The sequence below is a fragment of the Labrus bergylta genome, chromosome 13, assembly GCF_963930695.1.
Source record: "Labrus bergylta chromosome 13, fLabBer1.1, whole genome shotgun sequence".
In the NCBI taxonomy this organism is placed as follows: Eukaryota; Metazoa; Chordata; class Actinopteri; order Labriformes; family Labridae; genus Labrus; species Labrus bergylta.
The window spans coordinates 12,720,018-12,738,946 of NC_089207.1; the positions used below are offsets into that span (position 1 = coordinate 12,720,018).

Here is an 18,929-nt window from a genome sequence, read left to right on the forward strand (position 1 = left end):
AGAGAGGGAAGTTTTTCCCTAAGCCTGCCGCTGTATTCCTACCCTAAACCTTGATGAAGGGGACTTCATTCGGCTGAGAGTGTGACTTCTAACGGAGTGCACTCTGTCATGGAGGGTGGAGGGTGTAGGGGTTGGTTTGAAAAAGGGCCAGCATTTCCAGCATGGAGACCGCCATCGATGGGACTCCAGCACCCCCTGCAGGAACAGACGGGTGATGACACTCAGGCTTCAAACATTCATATTTACTGTCTTTGATTTCAACAGACGTACAAAGGTGTTTGTAAATGTTGATGGTTGAGTTACATAATGGTGATGAACGCTGGTCGGAGGGGCAACCTGGGACATTTTGCAGCATGCTCCAACAGACTCTAAAAACGCCACAGCCAACACAACCCCTAAAGTCCACAGATTCTTTGTGAACTGTTGTGTGTAAGGCTTATCATCCTGCAGAGACACAGCACACAGACGACGGGGGGGAGGGCTCTGCTGGGGGCCTCAGTCATGATGAAGTCATCGTTGGCACTTGCATCACAGCGCTGGTCACATTCTGACATCACGGAGGAGGTGCAGACGAGGAGCTGGGTTTGCTCTCGATTACATCAGGGTTTATGTTGGGGACACAACAAACTAAAACCTCACCAGCTCTTTTATGATTCGGCCCCCAGGTTTAAAATTTAGCACACATGCAGTAGACATGATGTTAAATCTTTATTGCACATTTCATGGATTAAACATCGAGCATGGCGTTGTTTTTCAACTTGTAAAAGACGAGATCCAAAAAAAAACAACATTATACCGTCTGATGGTTGATAGTAGTAGTGTAGGTATGTTTCCTCTGATGCATTCTGGCATTAGATTTATTCAGCTTTAAGCTTGTTTATTTGGAAATGTTATTTCAACTGCAAACTCAGTTTTTGAACAGGAAGGTCAGGGGTTCGATTCCCAGCTCCTGCAGCCACTTGTCAAATGTGTCCTTGGGCAGGACACTTAACTCTAAGTGGCTCATGTGCTTCATCAGCGGTGTGTGAATGTGAAGGTCACTTTACACAGCAGCTTCTACCATCAGTGCGTGAATGTGTAGGTGTGACCTGCGGTGTCAAAGAGCTTTGAGAAGTCAGAAGACTAGAAAAGAAATATACAAGCTCAAGTCCATTTACCATCTTCAGGGTTTCTTATGAACTGCTTTTTGTGTTTTTATTCTTAAAGTGGACAATGTTTAAAGAAGGGGTACACAAATGAGTCTCGTGACTCCATCAGAGTCCATGAGAAAGCCCTCCCGAGTGTTCCAGTTCCCTCTCTCTGTCAAATGTCTGATGGATAAATTGGGAATTCACTTGCACTTAAAAAGAAAACCTCCTACACACATATGCATGAGCGCTCATAGACACACAAAGAAGAGAAGAACCTCCCCCACTCCATTCAACATGACTGCTGCTGCACAGCCGAGCGCTCTGACCCAGATTCTGCTGCCAGACTCGGGAACGAACACAGTGTGTGTGTGTGTGTGTGTGTGTGTGTGTGTGTGTGTGTGTGTGTGTGTGTGTGTGTGTGTGTGTGTGTGTGAGGGGCTGCAGCGGAGGGATATTCCTAGGAAAGCAGAGGCATGTTTGTGCCTGTGTGTGTTTAATAGAAAGTTTCAGCCCTGTACGGTTGTTTCTGATTTTAAAAATGGAGCATTTCTTGGTCATATTTTCTCACCTTTGGTCAAGCGAAGCCTGACCCGGTCACATGTACACACTGTCAAGCTGCAGCAGTGTGTGAATTTGCTCCGAGGCTAATGTGTGAACTACATGCATTTGTCATGTGACGCTCGCGGCTCCGTCAGGCTGAACTAAACGCTTACATACAGGATGACGCTGACTCGTGCAGCGGGGTCAGGGTCAGTGTGCAAAAGAATGTGTGTCAAAGAAATTAAAGATAACCAGTGACAAAGTAAAGAATCATAAACACACTTACAGAAAATCATTTAAAGGGGACATATTATGAAAAATCCACTTCTACAGTGTTTTTGAATATTTATTTGTGTAACCTGAGTGTCTGCTGACCCACAAAATGTGAAATAAACCCATCCAGTCCTTTGTTTGTGGTCTGCACAAGTCTTACAACGCAGAGAAAAATGCTCTGTTTCAAATTGCTCTCCTTGTGATGTCACAGTGGGATTCTGGTAAAAAAAAAAAAAAAAAACTTCCCCTCCCCTGGTATCTCCACTCATGCACTCCACCTCCAGCCTAGAACAAAACCTTTGCGCAGGTGCGCCATTTTTATTCTCGCTACAGAGGAGTGATGTCTACCGGGAAAACTCAGGGGGAGCTCATTGCATTTAAAGAGACACACACCAAAACGGAGCGTTCTGAGAGAGCTGGTTTATACAGGGTCACAAACCTCCTCTGGTGCTTGATTCATGTTATATTTTGACCAAAGCACAGCACAGATGTTTCATTTAGACCACAGGGGGACTGTTTGAAAAGGTGGAGAAGGGGTATATGTCCTCTAAGAGTTTTGTTCTTGTGTGTGAACGGCAGCTTTTAACACACGTGCATGAATAGGTGTCTGAAGAGTAGAAATGTTTCTTGCAGTTAAGTTATGTTAATTTTGCAGTTTTTGTTTTGTTGTGCTTTCTCCTCCTGCTTTTATATCCTACATGTACTTTAAATGTGTGTGCATGTGTTTGTTTGCAGTGTTTATGTTTGTTATATTTTAAACACAAACTGTTGTCATTCATTAGATCGTGTCTACCGTAGGATAGCGGGCAAACCACTAAAACCTCTCGCAACTATTCACTGACGAGGACAAGGAAGAGAGCGAGGAGGATCCGAGCGGATAACATGGGCAGTTCTAGGCAGGGGCCAACAGGGGCCAGTGCCCCTGTAACACTGAGCTTGGTCCCCCTTGTGGCCACCCCTCCAAAAGGAAGAGCCCCCCTCAAAACACATACACAGTATTTGACTCAACAACCGGACTGACAATCTAGTATTAAATACTGTTACTGAAACAAATATAAATCATGGTATTTAATGTTGTGGTATTTAATGATGCGTGCTATTATTTGGCATAATAATTATATATTTTTTAAAGTGATCATCTTTGTCTATTTTTGACCTGGGTTTAATGTTCCCCTCTGACAAAACAACTGGCCCCCTCAGTAAAAGTGGTCTAGAACCGCCACTGGCGGATAATTCCCGTCTTCTCCTCTGCCAGTTTAAGCCTCTGAGCTCAGGATGGCGCTGTAGAGTCCCTCTGGCAGCGTCAAATGTATTTCAGAAGCCTACCTATAATTCTACATTTCTACAATTCATTCATCATCTGTCGGCTGCAGAGCATCCTGAAACAGTGAAAGCGTTTGGATGTTGTTTTTATCTTCCAGCCTCTGCAGCTTCCTGTCTTTATAACTTTAGGAATGATGTGAATGAAAACATGCCGTCTCTGTCTCTGCTGCGTCTGCTTTGTGTTTGTCGAGTCAACATCGGGAGGAAACCCTGGAAACCTGCGTTAATAATCAGCTGCCCTGCGGGGAGAGAACTGAGATTACAAAATGTTTGTTCTGTGAAACATCGCCTGTTGAAGTGACACAAACAGTAAAGCAGGAGGACGTGCACTGTAGGCTTTACTTCCTTTTTTTAAAAGCACTTATCGAGTTATTTCTGGACGCTTAAAACTCACAGCCACATCAAATCTCCCCGATACTTTCCCGACCTCTGGGTCCTCCTGACCACATCTGGGGTCACAGGGAATTCAAATGGGGTCGTCTGAAATTTGTATTTGTTGACCCATAAAAATATATTGAACTCAGGCTACTGAGGGCCAAAGCCAAAACAAGAAACCTTGCAGGCTCTCTGTCTGTCTGTCATCCAGCCTTTCTTCCTCTGTTCACAATAATAACACCAAAGATGTCAAAGGTCACACATTATGCAAAACCCACTTCACCATGTTTCTCTAACTCTAATGTGTCCCTAGTCTGTCTACCAACCCCCCGATCATCTCCAACCATGTGAAAAGTTTACTGATATTTAATAGACCAGACAATAAAGCGACTGTAGTTTATACACCATAGAAATGATCTGCTCAATGTTTCATCACTTTGGGATGCTGCAGCCTTTGGCGTGTTTGTGTCTTTCTTTGTACAGCCAGCAGGTGGCAGCAGCGAGGAGGTTGATGCTGAGGAAGCTTCTCCTCCACTTCTGCATCTGAGAGGAGGAGGAGGAGAAGAAGGAGGAGGAGGAGGAGGAGGAGAGACAGGCACCAACTTCCTGTGTGTCGATCAGCGCTCAGCCGACTTCAGCCTGGCTGCTGCTGCTCCGGGAGGCTTGTGGCTGTGCACACCGGGCAGGAGGAGGCTTCAGCGGGTGGAGGAGGTAGTGTACAAGCCGGAGAGACTCCCGGGACCTCCGTGCAGAAGGAACAGCGGAAACAGGAGATATAAATGTGGATTTTTTACACCGGAGGGTCCCGCCGATCCTGCTCCAGAGCGACCGCTTGGGCTCAGCAGACCCGCCGCAGATAGCGTCACCGGAGTGGGGCTGATGTTGGCCGTGGTGCTCGGCCTTCATCCTCTTCATCGTCCAGCCTGCTGTTTGTGTATTTAGCCGGGGGTGAGTCCCGCGGGAGGACCGGAGAGAAGAGCGGGGGAGCGACGCAGCATCGCCCCGTGCATGGTGCAGCGGGGCCGGGGAGCGAGTGGATGAGACGCCGGAGCTGACCCAGAGATGGCTGTTCTCAAACTGGCGGACCAGGTAGACCCTGCTAGCTGCTGTTAGCTTAGCATTAAACAGTCTGTTTGATATGAGATGTATTTTTAATACCGCTGCTTTTCTTTGTGTTGCATTAATGGACGTCTGAAAACCATAAATAATACACGTTTCTTCTGCGGAGTGTTGCACATTCATTCATAAAGCTGCACAGACGTGGACCTTTCAGTGCGTACCGATTTTGGCTTTTATGGCTATAATTTTCGGTGTTCCGTAAAAATTAGGACAGCCCACTTCTTCTCTGTTACTTCCTGCTCCGTTTCCTTCCGCAAGCATCCTCACTGCTGCACCGAGCAAGTCCACAGTCAAGAAGATATAACCCGAGAGACCAAAGCAGCTTTGCTATATCTGGAATAAGATGACGTTTCATTGAGGCAGACGACCAGATGATGATGAAACAATTACGCAATTTACAACAACACTGATCTATATTCCAGTAAAGGGAAATTACGGGATATAAAGCGTGCATATTAGCTTTAACTCAAAGTTTCTTTATCTACATTTCCTTCTTTATGTTTTACACAACACCTGTGTTTGCAATATGCCCCTCCTGATTCCAAAATAAATCTGAAAAGCATATTTATCAACTCTTAAGTGGCACCAATTAATCAGAGAAGATCACATGGCTATCTTAAAATTACTCGGGTGTATTAAAATACAAATTGCAATAAATTCAGACTTTTGCAATTTGATTACTGTGAATGCAAATTTCCCCCATAACCATAATATTGCCCATAATGGGCTGCTCAACACCAAGCAAGTTCTGGATGAAATAAGGTATAAAATAATTGTATTTGTATTTAACCTTTATTGAACCAGGTTTGTCCCCGTTGAGATTAAGAACCTCTTGTCCGAGGGAGACCTGGTCGAGACAGTCAGCAGTAAAAAAAAACTCAAAGTTACAGACGGAGACACAAAGAGAGTACAAATACTAAACTTTGCATTAAAAGAGAAACATCTACGAGTCAAATCTGTGAGTCAGGAGTTCAAGCAGTCGAGCTGAAAGCATCGACATCCTGTAGAATCTGCTGCCAGGTCTTTCATATTAGATTTTAAAACCTTAAATAGTTTTAAGTCAGAACAGATTCCAGGCTGAGGGAGCAGAATACCCAGAAGCCCTTTTCCCAATTTCTATCAGAGCGTTTGGGACAGAGAGGTCCCGAGAACGCAAAGAATACTGAGCGGTACTTTACTGCGTGATTAAAAACACAGAGGTAGAGTGGAAGCAGACCTATAAAGGTGTACCAGTGTATGAATTTACGGGTTGCCAAAGCATGCCATCCTACCTGAGAGTACAATGGTGAGATAATGTTAATGTGACGGTGGCTCTCATGGTTGGGATCCGTCCTCGGACCCCCCGATGTTCTTGAGGAAGTTTCAGGAACTTATTTCCAACATAAGTCTCGTAACACAACAAAAGACAATTTCACTAACCCTAACCCTCCGTCAGATTCTAGGCTCGTGGTCATAATTGGTTTCACTTTAAGTTTCCCTGATGTGAAAAAGTTTTAAAATAATTTGATAAAAATCAGTAAATTGTGAAACGGTTCCCATAAAAAGGCTGTCTGTCTTATAATCTCGTGTCCTAAAGATTTTGTGGTTTGCACATTCCATCAGTGATTAATAACATTATTCTAATCCCTGGCACGTCGACCTCATTCCTAAATGATGTAAACAAGTGTGAGAACTAACACGGGGAAATATGTGTGACCACGCACGGGACGGGAGGTCTGTCCTCCAGAGGTGGAGACAGAAGTGTTTCTGCGTTTCTCTGCTGAGATTCTGATGATCGGCTGCAGGAGTGATTACAGAGTTATTATGACCCTCATGTGGTTCTTCCTGTCCTCGCATATCTTCCACTTTTATCAAGTCGATCTGCAGGAATCAGAGTCTCAAACATGTCCAGATATTTAACCTGCATTGTGTCGCTCACATATCTGCGGTGCAGTGCTGCATCTCTCAGAAGCATCTTCGAAAAGTCGCATATTTTGGATTCAAGTTGTTGACATTTCTGATACTTGTTGAAAACCAATCAGTCTCTGTTCCTTTCAGGATGAATATTGTTGTAAAGAACTGAAGTTTAGGAAAAATTCCTTCAGATCTTCAGTCTTATTTTGAAACTGAAAGCTGCTGCAAGAGAAAAAGAGAGTTCAGAAATACATCGACAACGTCTCTATTTGTGCAATTTAGACAGTTTGCCGTCAAATTTACTCATAAAAATTGAGAAATGACCCAACACTGAATGGTAGTAGCCTGACGCTGGTAGCCTAGTGGTCAGTGTTAAAAGGCTATAGCCCTCCAAGCGGGCGGCCCGGGTTCGAATACGGGGATCTTGATCTTTTCCCCAGTGTTGCCAAGGCGATGCCCTCTGCTTGATTGTAATGAAGGTTCTTAGTCCAAAATCCAAAGATACTCACTTCAGGATAATAAAACGTAAGGAAAGCAGCAAATGCCCAAATAATTAACCCATCATTGCAGCTCTAACTGGTTGTTTGATTCTTAAATATCGAGTAATTTATAATCTCCCCACAGGTCCGTACACAGTGTTTCCCCTAGGTTTACAGTGTTGGGGGGGGGGGGGTGGGGACAAGCTGACATGCCAACACGACCACACAAACACTTGAAGGAATCTTGGTGTTCATGTGTTACTTTTAATGACAGATGTCCTTTTCTATCGGAAAAGTATCCTTAAATGACTTCTTTCCCTGATTTCTGACTCTATCCACTATCGTATCCATAAGGCACAAAAAGACCCCAAAAAAAAACAACTTTTTACTTGACCTTCAGGGGGGCCATTGAGGGGGCGTGCCCCCCCACCCAATATAATGGTAGGGGAAACACTGATACACCTCTCTGGTTTGACTTAAACGTTACATGATGCACGTTTCTCTAACTCTAACATGTGTCTCTAGTCTGTCTACAAATCCCCCAATGATGAGAAAAGTCCATTCTCTCCCTCCTCTGCCTGCTCCACTTTTCAGAAAATGTGTGCTCAAACAGGCCGTTTGGAGATTTTCCCTTCATGACATCACAAAGGGCAGTAGCCCTTTGTCACCCACCTGACTCCCACAGCTAGGTGTTTGTTCTGCCCTCTGAGTCTGCCTTCTCACTGTAAACACTAGGACAGGGAGCGAGAAAGCCCGAGACACCCAAGCACTTCCAGAGAGGGGGTGTGTCAGACACAGCTCATTTACATTTAAAGGTACAGACACAGAAACAGCCTGTTCTGAGCAGGGCTGAAATAGAGGAGTTTATAGACATGATCAAATACAGGATCAGAGTGGATTTAGAACAAAGAAACTTCACACACATGTTTGGAGGAGCTCTGAGACTTGAGGATATGTGACCTTTAATAAATATCCAGACTCTTCAAGTTTCCTTTTGCTTTTTAACGAGTGTGTTGGTAAGAATCTGTTCAGGATAAAAGGCAACAAGAAGACAGCCTGTATCTGAGGAGACGTGTTACACACAATCGTTTAAGGCTCTGACCCAGCTTTGTTGCTGCAGTCGTATCAGATCTGTCGAGAACTTCAAGGGAGGGAAGAGCTGCATGTTTTTTTTTTTTATGTAACTCAGAAGAAGTGAGGGACTTCCTGTTTTTGTCAGACAACATGCTGATGAGGCCTGATAGTTGGATGCCTCAGTTCAGCAGACAGCTCGGAGGCTTATAGATTCATTTTCCTTTTTTCTGCTATCTTTCTTTAAATCATCACGATGTGCAACTCTGTTATTGTAGGTGCTGTATGTGCTGATGTTTTTAAACCTGTTATCACATCAGGATCATCAGAGTGGAGTTTTCTCCACTAGAGGGGAAACCTTAAGGACGGCATTTCACCCTTATTACTTTAAACGACCTTCTTCATTGCAGTTTATCACAGTTAAAGGGTCAGTGATTGTATTTTCTCCACAACAATTGCACACTGCGTCCCATTTTCTCCACTAGAAGCCACACTGCTTTGTATTTTCTCCAAAAGGCGAGCAGACTAGAGGGCGTCACATGAGATGATGCTAGGTGATAGAGCCCTGCATTGTGTTTTCTCCACAAGACCGACACAGCATTCCTTTTTTTAAAGTGATTTCCTTGGGATCTTTTTGCCGTTGAGAGGAAATGTTGGGAGGAGAGAGAGTGTAGGGAAACATGCAGCAAAGGGCTGTGTTCGGATTTGAACCCACGGCCCGGCTCCAAATACTGTTTTCTTCACATCATTTTGTCCATATGTTTGATCAAGGTCACTCCAGTGAAAGAGAAGTGTGTCAAAAAGACTTTCTGCAGTCTGTAAACATGCTGATTTATGCTCGATGAAAACAGGCTACATTTCCCCCCAGTGTTTTTAAGGTTGTTGTGTTCACATATACGCAGATTTTGGGGCTGGAAGTACCTACTCAATCTTTCAGTAGGCAGTACCTACTATCTGTGCTGTATACTGTTTAGTACCTACTAATCAGTATGCACACACAGTAGGCAGATATTTGTCCCTACTTCTTCTGATTCATTCAGTATGGAAGTGACTTCATTTAAGTTTCCCGAACCGGCCGCATCCACCCGTTTTTATTTTTGTATTTTTTTGTTTAGCTTTATTCAAGAAGAGTAATGCGCATATACAGTCAGGTAAACAAAAACAATATCACAATGTAAATCAAGTAAAAGGCAGATTAAATAACTAAATACAGTACATACATGAAAGACAGTAATATACAGAATATAAAGTAAAATAAACCAATAAAGACACATTTAAATAGTGAAATCATTATTTAGATAGAGGGAGAAAGCTTTTATTATAATGCAGATATTTGTTATATTTTCTGTTGTTAATTAAAAGTAGCGATTTCAGACGGGACTTTAACTCTAGATTAAAAATGTATTCAATTAATCCACGTTCAATTTACGTTTATTTTCGCACAGCATTGTGGGTGGTAAAATACAATTCATTTCCTGAAAGCACACATCAGATCCATACTGCATAAACCCCGGAAGTTAGTATCCATACTGAAATGTTCAGTATACTGAGGTGGACCCAATAAATGCATACTGAATGACCACGAAAGTTCAGTAGACTGAAACTCCATATTGAATAGTATGTAGTGCCTACTGAACTGTGACAATTCGGAAAGGGCCCTTATCTTTCCACCAAGCAGAGCACAGAAAAAGCACAGGAAGGAGTTGACTCTTGACTTTGTGCCACAGCACAGCTTTGTGTAAGGAAACGAGTGTGTCGCTTTAGTGGATGTGCGCATGCTTCTTATCAGATTTCCTGTGTTATTTCTTCTTTCCCCTTCGGTTTCCTCGATTGTTTCCTGTGAGCGGCAGGTGAACAGGTCTCTCCTTATGTAGCATTAAAGACGCATTAAGAGGCCGGACTGAGGGGATAAATATCATACAGGAGAGCTTCAGAAGTGTGTCAGTGTCCCTGGGGGAGGGGAAGGGGAGGAAGTGAAGAGCACGGACTGTCTGTATGCGAAGGGGACACATAACAGGACCTACAGCATGTGTGTGTTGCATGTTAGCGTGTTAGCGTTTGTGTGTTTGGAATGAAAACAGAGCTAATCTGATGGAAGATGTTTGTGTAGGATAAGAGGGATATAAGGAGGAGTCTGATCTTACTAATGTGGGTTCAGATGATGATGTTCAGACTCTACGGCTTCAAAATGAAATTGTTAAAAAAAAAACACATCTGAGATTGTATGATGAAACCGGGAGCCGTAATGTTTGAGATACTCTTACATAGTGTTGTAGTACTTGAAATCGGTCTTGGCCTTAAGACCTGGTCTTAAAACCAGCTTTTGAAGGTCTTGGTCTCGGAATGGAAAGCATTTTTACTCTGTCTTGTCTTGGTCTCAGACTGGACAGACTCGCCCCTTTGTAAAAGAACAAATAACTTCAAAATCATTTGTAGTTTGATTTTTATCCCCGGTTACGGCCGCAACCTTCCCCATGTAACAGTCTAAGTGAGTGACGCCCCCTAAACACAAGATGAGGATTTTTCACAGGCTTGGTCTTGGTCTTGGTCTTGGTCTTGGTCTTGGTCTTGGTCTTGGTCTCGAGGGAGAGGGAGTAGTAGAAAGAATCACTCCCATGATTCCCCGCCAGCCTCCACATCATCTTTTGTTATTGTTTTGATTGAAAGCCCCCTTGTGGTGGATTTTACGTACTGTGTGTTTAAGTTTTTTGTATTTTATTATTTTCACAAATCCAAATGAAACCTCATGAAATTATTTATCAGCCCCAGCAAACTAATTTGTCCTTCCTGAGTTTAAGTTGTTGCTGGTTTGCTTCAGAGGAAAGTTCTCATTCATGCTCGCTCTCCTTAAATCTCCGCTGCGTACTCGTGCCAGTACCGGCCTCCCCAAGCCCCCCCCCCCACCCCCCACTCCGGCGCTCACAGACACAGCACTGTGACGGGGGGAGCGCTGCCAGCTGAGTTTTTGTGTGTAGACGTCTAAGAGTGTGTGTGTGTGTGTGTGTGTGTGTGTGTGTGAGACTTGGAAAGAAAGGCAGAGCTGAAGAGGACGTTTGCTGCCAACCCTGGCTATTCCCCTAAAGGCACAGACCCCCCCCCCCCCCCCGTTCTCTTCAGCTTGGACCTTCTTTCTCTCTTCATTCCTCCCTCGTCCCTGATCAATCTGCTTAAGTAAACACTGATTCATCATCAGTCACTTCTATCAACCTTAAAGGCAGGGTTGGTAATTTCTTCCAGATCCACTTTTTAAGATTTTGATTGAAATTGTCTTTAGGTCCTGACAGAAATTAATAACTCATGTTCTCTGAAAAAGGAACCAAGAAAATCCATCATCTGTATCAGTTGTAAGTCTGTAAAAACTTCCACCAATGTCTGCCACGAGGTACCAATCTGATGAACCAATCAGACGCCTCCCTGTCTCCCTGATCGCTCTCTACCTCTTGCGTGCTCTAGCCCACACTCAAAGCTCGTCACCGATGACTTTAGGAGTTTATACTGTGAGTTTACTTACCGCTGAATGAGACATGAGACGATGTAGTTTCTACACAATACAGGAGATGAGCTGAGGTCCACTTCTGGAGAGACGGCGCTCGTTCATGTAAGTGAGGGGGCGTGGCTTTTGAAGGAGCACAGAGGGGAGGGGGTGTGCAGACGGAGCACTGAGGGAATACTACTTTCAAAATCATTCTAGTTTTAGAAAATTACCAGCCCTGCCTTTAAACGTCCCTTATGGATTGAGCGAGCTGGTTTATTGTCACAGGAAACATTCGCTGTGTCATGTGTATGATGGTATCAAATACGTTCTCTGTGCGAGATGAGGGTGAAGTTTTACAGAAGTTCCTAAAGTTTGACCTCTCGGAGAAGCTTGAGGTGTTGAGGGGAGACTCCTTAAACCTGGATGTTTCTAAGAAACATTAGATTTGTTGTTGAGCTAATTTACTTTTCTGTAGATTTCTTGTTTATCTTTGGGACTCGTGTGATCTCCATTTTAAACCGTATTGTCTCGATGTCCTAAGTTTGTCACGTAGAAACACAGAACAAGCTAAAGAAGGTGGCGCTCAGGTAGCAGCATCTCCAAACGAACACCTGCACGCTCTGATGGATCCTCCTCGCCCTCAGAGTTAGACGCTGTGATGATGTGGCGTTACACCAGAATCACACTCAGATGGTGAAAAAAGCTCAGATGAGGAAGTGTTGTCATTTTGTGCGCTCGTGTGTGTTTGGTTTATAAAAAGCAGAAGTGAAACGCTGCACTGCGGTTCCTCTCTCTCGTTTCTGAGAAGGAACCAGCGAGTAACAGGAAGTGAAGCGGGAGGCGAACGGAAGTGAAGAGAGGCCTGCAACGATTCATCAGAAACTCATCCGACCTGCCGCTTAATGTCTGCAGAGACTTTGAGTGCAGCGGGTGACTCTCATCCCCGTTGGTGTTAAAGGATCATAACGACGATTTTTTTTTTTGCATTTTGTCTCAAATTGAATTCAACCTCTGTGAACTCCAAACTTGTTTTTACAATGTTCATGGTCTGGAAACACTAAAATATGATCTTTTAGTTACTATCAGAGTCTTTTTTTGATAGTTTGATAGCTGAACTAGGGCTGAGCCACAAAGCGAGTTAATCGATTAATCTGTATAAGTGGCGACAATTTAAAGAAGAAATTAAAGAGGAGGTTTGTGACCCTGTATAAACCAGCTCTCTCAGAACGCTCTATTTGGGTGTGTGTGTCTCTTTAAATGCAATGAGCCCCCCCCCCCCCTGAGTTTTCCCGGTAGACATCACTCCTCTGTAGCGAGAATGAAAATGGCGGACCTGCGTTAAAGTTTTGCTCTAGGCTGGGGGAGGAGTCCATGGGTGGAGATACCAGCGGAGGGGAGGGGATTTTCTTTTTACTAGAATCCCACTGTGACATCACAAGGAGAGCACATTTGAAACAGAGCATTTTTCTCTGTGTTATAAGACTTATGCAGACCACAAACAAAGGACTGGATGGGTTTATTTCACATTTTGTGAGTCGGTAGAAACTCAGGTTACCCAAAAACACTGTAGAAGTGGATTTTTCAGAATATGTCCCCTTTAAAAGAATGAAAATCTAGATTTCCTCTTTAACTTCCTCCGCTGCTCCCCTTGGGCTCCCGTAGTTCACACCCTCCCTCCTTCTTTACCTCTTACAGAGGCACACATTTCTCCTCCCCTGACTCTGTTCGCCTTGTTTGCATGTTCATAATTTTTTTCCTCTATCAGACACACCAACATTTCCATCTCGGTCCCGTAGGTGGGTGTGTGTGATATCTCTCCCTCCTCCACGGTTTTGTTTGTCTTGTAAATTTTCTGCACGCCTGCATGCAGTGCGAGAGAATGCAAAGCCCTGATGAACGGGTGGAGATATTTGCGTACAGGTTGAAATTTAAAGCACTATTTAATAAAAAGGAAACAACAGACATCTTTCTGGCTGATCAAGCGAATAACGTCTGAATCCATCGCCATGGATACATTATTTCATGTAAACAACATTTCACATCACTTCCTGTTGGCTGGAGGTATTCTGATGACGCTTTCACACCATGGTGGTTTGATATGGGCTGTATGAGTATCTCTTACTTTGGGTTTAAAAATAAGACTGAAGATCTGAAGTGTTTTTAAAGCTGCTATCTGAGATTACATCGTTTAAATAAAAAAATAGAAACGCAGAGAGGGATCAAAATTTTTTTTTTTTCAAAGATTTAATTTTTTTGGCTTTTTTTGCCTTTAATTGAGAGATAGGACAGTGGATAGAGCTGGAAATCAGAGAGAGAGAGAGTGGGGAATGACATGCAGGAAAGGAGCCACAGACGGGACTCGAACCTGGGCCGCCCGCTTTGAGGACTATAGCCTCCATACATGGGACCGAGCACTAACCACTGCGCCACCAGCACATTTTGACGACCTCACTGACGTTCTGAAGAAGTTTCACTGCAGACACCCGAGCGTCTGTTTCTTTTTGTGTGTGTGTGTGTGTGTGTGTGTGTGTGTGTGTGTGTGTGTGTGTGTGTGTGTGTGTGTGTGTGTGTGTGTGTGTGTGTGTGTGTGTGTGTGTGTGTGTGTGTGTGTGTGTGTGTGTGTGTGTGTGTGTGTGTGTCTACAGCCTCTATTTACATCATATCTGAGAGAGAAAATATGGGCCTGACCTCCACGCAGCGCCTCCTACGTTAAAGCTTTGTCTCTGCTTGGACGTTTCATTTTCATGATGTGTATGTTCTAAAAACATTTCCTCCACGTGGCAGCAAATATTTTCATCCTGCCGACTCGAGTGTGAGACACGAGAAGAGATTTAGAAAGTCACGTTTTTGGTCATTAAAAACTTTTTTGTATACACGGTGTTTAAAAGCTGCAGCCTGCAGGTCAGAGCTTTTGTAAACACACACACACACACACACACACACACACACACACACACACACACACACACACACACACACACACACACACACACACACACACACACACACACACACACACACAAACATCCAGTTCTCCCTCACATGCCAGGGGCGGCAGTAGCTCAGTCTGTAGGGACCTGGGTTGGGAATCGGAGGGTCGCCAGCTCAAGTCCCAGTGCGGACCAAATCTGGAAGCTGCTATGGTAGCTGGAGAGGCGCCAGATCACTGCCTGAGCACTGCCGAGGTGCCCTTGAGCACCAAACCCCCTCCCCACCCACCACCAGCCCCGTCACCCTGACACTTCCATTAGTGCATGTCCATACGATCCTGTTTGTATATTTCAGCCTATGTGTGTTGCATGATTAACAGAGTGTAAACAGAATTTCCCCTCAATAAAGTAAAAATCTTTTAATCTCTCATTAGGTTAACTTCTGACTCTAAATCGTCCGTAGGTATGAATGTGAGTGTGGCTGGTTGTCTGTCTCTATATGTCAGCCCTGTGATTGGCTGGTGACCAGTCCAAGGTGTAACCCCGCCTCTCGCCTAATGACAGCTGGGATCAGATCCAGCCCGTGCAACCCTGAACGGGGATAAAGCCGTATAGATGATGGATGTTGTCCTTTACGTAGTTTTATGTGTGAATCATATTTCTGACTCTCTTCTTCTTCTTCTTGTGAGAGGAGTGTGAGTGGAAGAGCTGGAGAGTTTGAACTCGTTTGAGTGCGTTTTTCTTTTTTGTATTGTTTGATGTAGGTGTTAGTTGTTTAGTTGAGTGTTTGTCGGGGTTTATTTAGTTTTAAGGTTTTTTCTGTGTGGGTTTTACTGGCCAGGTGTTGTCTGGCCGGTCGACGTCTCGAGACGCCATGGTGAACAGCGGGGTTTTTTCCAAGCTGACACGGAAACATGGTTTCAAAGTGGGTGCCACAACAAATGGTAATTTTTTCCAAAAGTTTTGATGGCGAAATTGGCCTCCAATTCTGGAATGACCCTGCTGGTGGAGTCTGGTATTTCTGTGAATGGGATTTTTTTTTGCAGGTAACACCGCTAATGTCTAATGTCCCTCCGTTTATTAGTGATGACTTTTTTTTTTTGCAGAGAGTTGTCCAGACATGGTAAGCTGGTGTCTCCCATTAGAAAAGTTTTGTCTGGCTGTAAATCGCCTCTGTTGAAACATGTTGTCTCTGTTGAACAACCGTAATGAGGAGTTTAATGTCCGCTTTCATATGCGAGTAAATGATTTTGATTGTGTGTTGTTTGCAACATCCTCAAACATGAAATGTTTCGGTTGTGGTGAAGAGGGACATGGCATTAAAGCGTGTCCTAAACGGGCCAACTCGGCTCCGCCCGGCGCGGGGGAGCAGCGCAGAACCCGGAGGCGCAGGGGTCTGGTCCAGAGGGCAGTCGGCCGCTGGCGACGGTGGTGCGGTCTCGCAGAGCGGCAGAGAAAGGTGGCAGTACCGAATTGTGTGGAGAGGGAGTAGTTTTATCTGCTTATGCTGATGATGTCGTTGTTTTATTAAAAGGTCGACAGGATGTAAACACATTAATCAGTGTAAGTGATCCGTTTTCTGTTATGTCCGCTGCCAAGGTAAACTGGAGTAAGAGTGAAGCTCTTGCCGTGGGTGAGTGGTGTGAAAGCCTCCCTGTTCTCCCTCAAAGCCTGGTCTGGAGAAGAGATGGCTTCAAATATCTAGGCCTCTTTTCAGGGGAGGAAAATGTTGTTTAAAAGAACTGGGAAAACATAACAGAAAAGGTAGAGAGCAAGTTAGCGAAGTGGACATCTGGGAGTACATTCCCAGATGTCTAACAGAGGCAGGGTATTGGTTTTAAACAACCTGGTAGCCTCTTTACTGTGGCACCGGCTAGCCTGTTTGGATCCCCCATCAGGTCTGTTGGCTCAGATCCAGAGCAAAATGATCAATTTGCTGCTCTGTTTTTAACTGATTTAAAAAAAATAAAGTTAAGTGTGCTACCTCGGTTTTATCAAGGGTTTTTTAAAGAGGTCATATTATGGCCTTTTTGGGGTTCGTATATTTAATCTATGTACCTACTAAAGTATGTTCACAATAGCTAAAGTTCGAAAAAAGTGTCTGTTTTCATGTTCTGCCGCTCCATGCACCAGCTTGCTTCTGACTCTCTCTCTAAGGCTCTGAAGTGCCCACGTTCAGAGTCCCCATGTGTGCCAAGTCTGATCTGATTGGTCGACTTGTCGGCTCTGCCGTAATTGGTCAGTTGCTCAGCACGGTTCTCGGAAATGTCCCGCCCCTTTTACCAAATTGGGAATGTAGCCACTTTGGCTCTGAGTGGAGCATAAACATTAGTACCTTAGCACTACTGTGCTACCGCAGGCTACAGCATATCATGGGCGTGCTACAGAAGTTAATGGGCGTGCAACATGAGCTGCAGGGCTTGCCACAACGAGCCAATAGGCTTAGATCAGTGATCTCACACTGACAAGACGTCACACTGGCAAATTTTTTTCGAGGGGGGCTAGATCCGAGCGTTACATGCAGCTAATGCTACAGCTAACAGGAGGACTTAGGAGAAGCCGTGTTTCCGCGGACTTTGAAATTTTGCACATAGATGTGCCTCAACATGCACAGGACACTTGGAAAACACACTAAAGGGCATATAAAACCAGAAAAAGCATAATATGACCTCTTTAAATCATGCACTTTATTTGACTGGAAACGACTCAAGTATAACTCTCTGCACTGGTTGTTGATGGAGCCTTTAGTTTGTGGTGCCAGACTGGATGTGTGTTGCAGCTCCGTACCAGGACTGATGGGGGCGCTGTGTAACACAAAGACTGTGCCACTAAAATAACTGGTGGACACTGCGGGACCAGCACTCTCTGACATCCAGGCCGTGAGTTCTCTGTTGGGGGGTCCGTTCTGCCAGACTGGTTCAGAGAAGCCTGGAGCTGTGGAGAAAGAAGCTCTCTGCAAAGGAAAAGAGCCTCCTCCTATTGTACAGTGAGGGAGGGGTTCAACCTGACCCCACGGACATGTTCCCTAACCTCCACCTCAACCTGGGGTTCACAGAGCTCAGTGGTCCCCTCCTGTTAGAGCCAATGAAAAATTAAATCTGCACAGTGTGGACCAAAAGACTCTTTACAAAAACTGCGTAAAAAACATAAACCAGAAGAACCTGTGCGATCGAGCTGTCTCAGTGTGGACCGACAGAACCCTGCAGGCCCCTCAGTGGAGGACCCTGTACAAACCACCTTTAAAAAAACAAACTGGTGACCTTCAGTGGAGGATTTTACACGGTGCTATTGCTGCTAATGCGTTTTTATCTGTAATCCAGTTATTTTATCCAGTAATCCAGTTATTTTAAACGAATGTCCTTTCTGTGGTCTGCCTGAGAATGTGTTTCATGTTTTTTCTAAGTGCAGGAGACTTACTGTTTTTTTTTGTTTTTTAACTGTTGTTTTTAATTCTTTTGGTGTTGTTTTTTCAGGGTTAGGGTTAGGGGTTATCGTTGGAGTCAGTTACAGAAAACAAACACAATTTAAGTGCCAACTTTTGAACTTTTTAATTGGTGAAGCGAAATTAGCGATTTATCTGACTAGAAGAGACAAGATACAGACTGGACCAAATGTTGATGTGGTGGCCTTGTGGAGGTGCAACATTAAAGCCCGGCTAAGGCTTGAGTTCTGTTTCCACAGGACCACCGGGAACATGGAAAAGTTCCTGGAGCTGTGGGGTCATGAGGATATAATGTGTTGTGTGACTGAAAAAGGAGAGCTTAATGTGAATGTGTTTTTGATTGAATTTACAAGTTTGCCTGTTTAGATTTATTATGTAAATAAAGTATTTTCTAAAAATCTAAAAAAATCTTCTTCTCTCCTGCAGCCTCCTCTCATCCAGGCGATCTTCAGCGGAGAGCCTGAAGAGATCCGGATGCTCATTTACAAGTCTGAAGACATCAATGCTCTGGTGAGGAAGCTGAAAACACAAACTTAGTAAAGTGGTGGTGTCAGGTAAGACGCTCCAAATGATTTCATTTATCCTGCATTGAAAACAAGAAAAACAACAAACGGAGAGAGCTGCACGGACACATTTAAAAACACTACGAAAATACAAATAAATAGAAAAACGTCAAGTTCATAAGAGTTTGTTCAAAGTGTTCACATGCTCACTACAAAAGACACATCTTATTTCATATTTATTTTTGGGCTCTTGGACTTTATTTGAGAGGACAGTGGATAGAGTAGGAAATTGGGAGAGAGCGGGGGGGATGACATCATGAAGCAGCCACAGGTCGGACTTGAACCCAGGCCGTCCGCTCAGACGACTAAACCTCCG

The 18,929-nt window shown here is 44.2% G+C and overlaps 1 protein-coding gene across 3 annotated transcripts in view; it reads left to right on the forward strand.

Moving 5' to 3' along the window:
* Positions 1–4,207: 4,207 nt before the first annotated feature.
* ankrd44 (ankyrin repeat domain 44) overlaps positions 4,208–18,929 on the forward strand; it is a 35,256-nt gene continuing 20,534 nt past the window's right edge. For 2 of the 3 annotated variants that reach the window (XM_020637825.3, XM_020637826.3), the window contains exons 1-2: positions 4,209–4,730; positions 18,477–18,560. In XM_020637825.3, coding sequence (XP_020493481.1) covers positions 4,704–4,730; positions 18,477–18,560 — 111 coding nt within the window. In that variant the 5' untranslated portion in view covers positions 4,209–4,703. Of the gene's footprint in view, positions 4,731–18,476; positions 18,561–18,929 lie in introns of all 3 variants that reach the window. The other variant, XM_020637824.3, reaches the window with a different exon arrangement.